General features: G+C 34.2%; 1 protein-coding gene across 1 annotated transcript; it reads left to right on the plus strand.

The window, feature by feature from the left end:
- The first annotated feature begins 732 nt into the window (after positions 1-732).
- LOC123528054 (uncharacterized) lies at positions 733-5,990 on the plus strand. The gene is made up of 3 exons (XM_045307796.2): positions 733-1,362; positions 3,136-3,361; positions 3,820-5,990. The coding sequence occupies exons 1-3, from the start codon at positions 1,187-1,189 to the stop codon at positions 3,994-3,996; spliced, it is 579 nt and encodes a 192-aa protein (XP_045163731.1). The 5' UTR covers positions 733-1,186; the 3' UTR covers positions 3,997-5,990.
- Positions 5,991-9,106: the final 3,116 nt, after the last annotated feature.

Consider the following 9,106-nt stretch of genomic DNA (forward strand, 5'->3'; position numbering starts at 1 on the left):
TTAAAATGTAATTGTTTCCTTAAATAAACAGATTTTGTCACTTTTTTCGACTGGAATTAAAATATTTAAAACTTCCGTAAAGTGATGACATTATATTTTCACGGAAATTTAAACATTTTATTTTTTCAAGAAAATATACCCTGGCCCAGATAAAATAAGAAAAACATCTTGATGGGAACAGATACAAATCAGTTTCTGCTGTAATAAATTAACTAATACATTGGTTTATCACTGACTCGAAACGCTTTGGGTATTGTTTAAATACTTAAGGAGAAATTTGCATTTGAAATGTAGGCTAGAAGCATATGTTAGTGTCCGAAGTCCTTTCTAATTGCCCGATTATAATAATAAGCTATCATTGATAATGTTCATTTTAAATTTCTTTTTTTTTTCATTGTTACAAGTATTCATTTTGATCAGATTCCATGCAAAAATGTGACCTCAATTGTGTAAACACGACATCTGTTGTCGAAAGGCGACAGATACAAAACAATCAAAATACCTCATATGAGCGCATAACACAAGCTCTACAATTTGTCGATGTTGAAATAACAAAGAGAAATATTCAGGTCAATATCCGCAAAATAACTGTCAATATCGTAATTAAAAGTAATCATGGATAAATCTGTTGAAAACAAAAAAAAAAAAAAAAAAAAACGGAGAAAAATGATCCGTTTAATAGCCGCTAAATAGCTGTCAATATCGTTATTAAAAGTAATCATGGATGAAGTTACTTCCTCCTTAGGCAAAAATACGTTTCAAACACGCATTTTCTAAATCAATGTAATGTGTCTTTTTTTCGGAGCATGCAGTTGATATTGCTAAGGATGTAATTAAATACAATTTGTCACAAGAAGAATGAATGTTCCACGGAACCACCAATCGATCGTTTCCTTACGTAGAGTATTGTCTTATTACGAGGGGATTGTAATTTACTGGCCTCATTTACGCTCAGTAGTTCTTATAGAAATGTGGATAAAAAAAGTGTAGTCATCTTGTTAAAAATTTCTGTGTAATGTATCGTTTCAATAATTATGAAAACAATGCTGTTAAATCAAATTAGGAGGACTGTGCTTACCTGCAACTTCGGCAAGGATAATAGGATATGATATTTGTTCCAAATACTAATAAATTGTGTTCCAAATATACGTTCCGTTATAACCAAGTGCGAAAATGAGTTAGAATAATGGGATGTACTGTTGGTAAAGTTGAAAATATTAAGACGTCGATAAAAGCGGGGAAAAGAGCTGACCACATTGGAATTATTCCACACCTAACTGACGATCAAAAAGTTATTATACAGAACAACTGGCAGACTTTAAAATTGCACATCGCAAATATAGGAGTAATTACTTACACAAGGTTTGTATATATTGTATGTAACCCATCTTTCATGTAAGAGCTTTGGGGCGGGTTATATATCCATTTTAGAGAAACTGGAAGTTTGATTAGTTTTCTAAGTACAAAATACACGTAAATATATATAATTCCCAGTTTGCATACCGCAATTTTCTTTCCGATTAAATACGTGTTTCCATATAGAAATAAATTCAACAATCTGATTAAATCGTACGTTATACAAATTATGGCGAAATGCGCCAAGTTGTAGAATGACCAGCGTTGGGATAAACTTACTAAATTTCATATATTTAAGGAGATCAACACTTTTGATGAATTAGAAAATCTAATTACAATAATATAATTGCAGGATTTTGTAGGATTATATCGAATGATATGGTCTATATATTATTATAGTCTGTCAAAGTATTGCATATAGGCCACAATATATAATTCTCTTTATGTGCACGCTACATAGCCGTTTATTTAGTCTGAACTTTAGAATAATGACTAGCTGCCAGTAAAATGGGTTGGAAGATTTGAAATTGTATTTGATAAATTCACAGTGGAAAACAAGTAAACGTTCTATGGAATATAGTAAGACGCGGCCCTTTTGTGATACATCGCATATTTGTTACTTAATCATTTAAACAGTTGAACGCTATTCTGTCCTATGCTTTAATGATGGGTTCCGTGTTGCTCTTACTTCAGTCTACAGAAGCATTGAATACGCTCGTACATGCTTATATTGCTAGTTCAGTTTTCTTTTCTTTTCTTACTTTTGTCTGGTATTAAAACGTACCTTTGTAACTACTTTGTATGTCAGGAGTTCACCTTGTGCCAAATAATTTCATTTATGCATTATTAACCGGTTAAAAAACCCAGATGTGTCTTAGCCATTGACCGTTTTAAAGTCACGTCTTACTGTGTCCAATTATTTGTTCGTTTCGTTCTCGCTGACGCTGTCTTTTACCTTGTCCATGCGTTTTTTATATATAACAATCATCTATTCATCAATACATACACTCCAGTTAGAACCAGAAATTTGTCCGTGTGTTTAATCACCTTTTCTCTCGTTTCTGATATTAAGTTATTAAATATTCTTTCTTGGTTTTAAACATGAATTAGAAATTCAGTTTTGCTGTAGACTGAAACATATTGCATATCATTATATACATACAAACTGACTGAAATACAGCCTGTATCGCACTGAAAAATAAAAAAAAGCTTGTATACAACAATCAGCGGATACGGAAATGGTTTTGACGAGAATTCAGCCTTATTGGTCTAAAATCAGTATCAATTGTAACTGATGTAACACAAGAAATAAGTACATCTGTGTATGTATATGTCATTAAAGGGTAATTAAAACAGTACCTTTGTCAGCTAAGATGCAGAATTTGCCATACTAGATCACACTTGGCACAATTAAGCTCCTTATGGGATCCTGGCCTGACAAAATCCGTTCGAGCCCAAAACATCATTGCATATCAAGGTACTGATAGCAACCCAGTTGTATCTCATTGACAATATTTTAGCCGCGCCATGAGAAAATCAACATAGTGCGGCTGTGCGACCAGCATGGATCCAGACCAGCCTGCGCATCCGCGCAGTCTGGTCAGGATCCATGCTGTTCGCTAACGGTTTCTCTAATAGCAATAGGCTTTGAAAGCGAACATCATGGATCCATGCTGGTTGCAAAGCCACTATGTTGGTTTTCTCATGGCGCGGCTCATTTATATATTTGAATAAGAACTCCAGTAAATCATAATTTAAGGAATATCTTTTATTTTTCAGCATGTTTGAGAGTCAGCCTCAGTTAATAGTGACATTTGGGCAATTTAAAGGAAAAAATATATCCGCGTTGCGAGAATCCGGGTTGCTACAACAGCATGCCCTCAGGGTAATGGCAACTATAGATAAATGTATCACACGCCTCAACCAACCGTCGAACATGATTTACATCCTTCGTGAAGTGGGATACCATCATAAGATGTACAAAGTTCAACCAGGTGACATACAGGTATGACTATACTCTTTAAGATTCAATGCATCTGTGACTAGAAATAATGTCTAAGACATTCGTATTGTAACACAAATGCTGGGAATTTGTCAGTTGCGGGCATTTATCCACAAACAAAAGTCGAAAATCGGTAAACAATTGACAAACGGCGTCAAAAGAATATTAAACACATCGAGCTGTTGACTGGAACTATCCATCATTCGATATGCAAATCCTCTTTGTGTTGATTTAGCTTCATCGATTCATGATTATATAAACAAAATCAGGTTTAAAATCAGCAGTGTTAAAATGTTGAGCAAATAAGTTACTTATGATTGTCATGTACAGAATACTTGTTATCGAGTGATAGAATTACAGTGAAAACAGCCATTTTATATCTTGTATCTCTTGTAACTTGTAAATATATGTTCATGCTCATAAATGATAAATATACATAATTATAACTGTTTTATTTTCAGATAATATTACCACACTTTCTGAGTGCAATGAAACCGTACATTCAAGAAAATTGGTGCGAGGAGTTGGAAGCTGCATGGATAACGTTTCTTTCACTCATTTTCTATCATATGAGAGAGGGCATGCAACAAACTGGTACTGAAGCACAAATTGTAGAAACAAAAACTATAGATACTTAGATAAAGATATTGGAAGAGGAAGAGGGCCTACCTTAAGAGGAATGTAGCAACGGGAGTTAAAGTTTAACATATTTGCTATTTGTTACAGTTCTTAATTAATATATAAATGATTAAATGGTATAATTGTAAAAAGAACTAACAGTCGTTCTGAGACATTGAGCACGCGTATGACTCTATACAAAATAACATGCTGGAATACAACACCCAATCCAGGAGATGTGCATATCCAATTGTGATAGCCAGAGTTGTCTTTGAATTTAATATTAAAATGCTTATGGTATTTCCTACACAATTTAGGGAACAAACGGTAAAAGAATGGTACCTTATTTATCATGTTGTAACTAGCAACATATTGAAACTTTTTATAGTGCTATATATTAAAAGGAGATACCAATGTCAGACTCAGTCGTGATAATCGAAGACAGTTTAATGAAAAAGATGGAGTCTTTGTTTCTCAACAAATTGTCTGACCTCCTGGTGACCATTTTCCTCTAGACTTACATATAATCGAACTGTCAATGAAATCCCATCCTTTTAGGAGACAAAAACGATTGTATATTGATTGTGCTTAAACTGATTATGCCTGATATAGAAGGAGCAACTTCTCTCACATTGGTAATTTTGTGACAGTTACATCACGTAATATTGTTACCAAAATTGTCTTTTTCTTGCTGACATAATTCGATTAAGTAACTCCAAAAATCCGTTATTCCTGAAAGTGTTTCTAATTGAGTGAAACACAAATATAGCAACAGGGTATGATATATTGTTCACAGCGGTTGTTCTAATTACATTCAGTAACATTCTTTCAGTAGCATTACAGATGAACTTCTGATTAACATCATAGCATAAAATGAACACATTTAAGTCAATTGCTGACTAAAATCAATTTAAAAATAAATTATAGAAAATTGTAGAAAATGTCTGAGTGAGAAAATACTCGGCTGGGGTGTTATTTCTTTGTAAAGCTTTGATAAAATAGCAAAATGTCAACGAATTCAAACTATGCCATCTCATAGATTTAGTAATTTTACCACTTCAGTCTATTTAAGCATAGTCTAAAAATACAGTAAAATGTTTAGAATATACATTCTAGCGAAAAACGAAAAGCAAAAAAGTCCTTGTCCTGTCCTATCGAAAATGAGGGTGATATTTAAGACATAGTTTTACATCATATCATTTTTTAATAAAATGCTTTCTTGTTGCTTTTTTAGTATTCTTGCATAAAATCTACTTTTTACTTGATCCGCCCATGTATTAACGGGAGAAAAATCGTGTGCAAACAAGGCAATTCACGTGCTGTTAATACATGATTTTTATTTTTGAAATGCTTTGTCAGGGATGTATATATGTATTTCTGCGCAGATTGACATCTGGTATCTGCGTCTTGATTCTTCCATAATATTCTCTTCTCATAAAAGATGCAATCTAATCCATAGTATGTTTTGCTGTATCAGTTACCAAAACGAAACGCACTACCCCCAAAAATGTACGTACTCGCTCCACCCTTGTTTACACCCCCTTTTAGAAGCCGGAGTCGATTCATTTTTTGTTGATAACCGTGAATGTATAAGAACTGCGTGTAACTTGCGCGATTGTTTGTTTTAAGGAATCATTTTAATGATTTTTGTAAGTATCAGTCGGATTGTTTTTATCTAATTTTGCGAAGAATTCCGATAAAACTTTTTGAAAGCTTGTCACTACGTTCGTTCTCATCCGTACTCTAAATGTGTACTTACTCAAAATAATTCGAATGTAAAGTTATTATTCTTAAATTTGTGTTCCTGTTAATCAAATTTTTAATTTATATGTACAATTATGGGTAATGTAACGTATGTAGTAACTAGAAATAAAAATTAGAAGCTCAAAAACCTTCAAATCACACTTTTGGTAGTGCTGTTGATATGTGTGTCCCGGTTATGGATATTTAAAACATGTTTACCGTTTCCAAGAACAACCGGATGGTAACAAAAACGTACCGGAATCGTAAAGTCATCACATATGAAAACAACGCATTCAGTCGTCGTGTAATGTTTTTTATGCAAGAATAGCGACAATACACGTTTGTTTTGTGTATTAACGTCTGCAGAAGCCCTAGAAGAGCTTCGGTCTCGGTCACAAAACACGTGTATTATCCCTACATTACATATGTTATATAAATGGCATATGTTTCAATTGGAATTCTTTAGACCTGACTTTAAATCTTGCTAAACCTATAGATTTAGTTAAATATAACCAATATAGTAGAATTATGTGCGGATAAGAAACGGAATTGTTCCGTTCATTTATATTTTTGCACGACTGACTCATTCTAACAGTGGTACTATGTTGATCACAAAGATAATATTTAATATGTACCAGTATGGCCTCACGTAACTTTATAATGCTCAGCTTTGCTAAATAAATCTATCACATTTTGCATGAAGTTAATGTTCTTGATCCTCTACATTGCTAACTGGAAACACTTAAAAACAGGTCTTTTTATCATCGCCTGCTCCAAATCATGCTACTGTTAATAGTACATTTGTTAGAAAAGCCTTTAGCATAGAAGGTGTTTTAACTATCCTATCCTGACGCATTTCTTAGAGGGAAAGTTGACCAGGAATGATCGATCCTTCACCGAGATATTTGCAATTACTGTTTCTCAAGGGGGCTTTAGTTATTGTACAAGCAAGACAGAAAAACCAACAATCTTTGCTGCATACCTATTTGCCTTCCAGCTCATTAAATCAACATCCTAGTGCAGCCTTTGCTTGAATATGATATTATAATTTCCCATCAACGGCATTGTCATGCTCGATTCTGTCTTAAAGTCCGTCATACAATAGATCACTTTGCTGAATGTATTATAGCTAAAACATGCAAATGTTATAGAGTGATAATTGCGTTTTGTATTTAACAGTTATCTATCGTATCAAGTCTTTTACATTCCACGAGACTCTAATGAGATATTCGCGTCACTTTTCCATCAGCTATGGATGAAGATAGCTTTGCATATGTGCCTTCGTTATCAGCTTATAACGTTTGATTGTAAGTCAGAAGTGATTTCTGTTCTGTTCTTGTTCAAATTCAAACCCGCTTTATGCCATTACACCAATGAAATAAAGCAGAGGGTAACTTCTCATCACGCTCTTTATTTTTGTTGTTTTTGTATGCTAATAATGATAATTTAAGAATGTATGTACTGATGTCGTGCAAATGATTGTAATAGATGTAATTCATGAAGTCTCTGCATTGGTGGTAAACAGTGTTAATTTGGTCCCTGCAGCAAACTGTCCGAAATAAATGTTGTCCTCAGTTCTCACTTAAGCAGCCATTTGACTGGTTTATTCTATTTGTGGGCTACTTCATAAGGCTTTGCTGTATATCGTCCGATGTGACAAAATTCAGAACATTGCAAGTTATTTACACAAAGTAGCCTTGCACGTTAATACAGCGTGAACGTAAATATTACCGGACAATGTTTTTCGCACGTACACGTGTAGCCTGGGAAGCCGTTGATAATATTTGTACTTTGTCAGAAGAAATCATACCTAATACCTATGCATTAAAGATCACTTAATTTGCGCTAATTAGTGTTAATTGGCATTCATCGAGTTTCTGATATTATCAACGCCTGGGGAAATCTGAAGGAGTTTCAATGTAACTACTGATTTTCGATTTTCTATAATTAGCCTAATTAACATGTGATCAGATTTGCGCTTGTTTGAAACGGAAACGAGGCAATGATGTCAAAAATTCGGCAATTTCCGTAGATTACTAGGTCTGCATTAATATAACTTCTTGATAGCTATGACGCAAAAAGTTTGTACTGATATATTTAAAAGTCGTTTCAACTTGCTGGAAAGGTTATGGGAGGTACAAACTGGTATTTGTCTATGACCCGGAAATGTTCGGAAACCTTCGGAAGTACACGATTCCGATCTGTCTTTTCCGTGAGAATTCCGTTTCTATTTTTAGCCATGGTATATTGCTTTCAGAAGTTATCGTTCTTTATCAAACACCCGCATATTTCGGGTGTAATATAGGTGGCGCTGCGGTCGGAAAATAGGTTTCCCCAGGCTGTCAATTTGCTGGTATTAAAAAAGTTAGAAATTGTCAGACTGGATTCCAAGGCTAGTACACGTGTAGATCTTTACTATAAGTTTGCGAAGATTATGCGCACATGTATGATATCTATACCTCTCGCGTCAAAAGATAATCTTGTTTTTCATATAAAAGTCAACAAACAAACAAATTTTACTGCAATTAAATTAATTATCCGATGATACACAGACTGGGTATGTAGTTACATGCTACGCAGTTAATTATATACGAACACGGTCGTAAATGATTTGTTTTACACCCAACTTGCTTTTTATCAAAGCTTAATTCCTCATTTCCCTAGCATATCCTAATCTGTTTCAACATTGATTTTTTTTTTATTTTGAGACGCATAACGAAGGAATGTGGGAGAACTTATATGGGTAAAGCGTTTACATAAAGAATAACTTTAACCAATAATACACATGTTATGGGGTCTAGGCAAACGAAATGTAAATGAACATGTTTAAATTGAGCAAAACATGTTAGTTTTGTTAATCAACATAGGATCAAAATATGTAAAAACTAAAGATCATTTGATCTTCAAATGAAATAAAGTTTTGCGGTAACGGAACTTAACGATATGAACGCATCACTTAATCAAGTAGTTCAAAAATGATATATGACGTATTAGTAGTTTAACAAATAAAACTGCTGTAACTTATTACACCGCTATGCTGGTCAATTTGTTTGTTTGTTTGTTTTGGGTTTAACGCCGTTTTTCAACAGTATTTCAGTCATGTAACGACGGGCAGTTAACCTAACCAGTGTTCCTGGATTCTGTACCAGTACAAACCTGTTCTCCGCAAGTAACTGCCAACTTCCCCACAAGAATCAGAGGTGGAGGACTAATGATTTCAGACACAATGTCGTTTATGAAATCGTCACGGAGAACATACGCCCAGCCCGAGGATCGAACTCACGACCCCGCGATCCGTAGACCGACGCTCTACCTATTGAGCGCTATGCTGGTCAAATACATGACCTACCTGCATTCTTAAATATTCTAGCCTGGTATTATATGTTC

This window comes from Mercenaria mercenaria, chromosome 14, assembly GCF_021730395.1.
Source record: "Mercenaria mercenaria strain notata chromosome 14, MADL_Memer_1, whole genome shotgun sequence".
Lineage (NCBI taxonomy): Eukaryota > Metazoa > Mollusca > Bivalvia > Venerida > Veneridae > Mercenaria > Mercenaria mercenaria.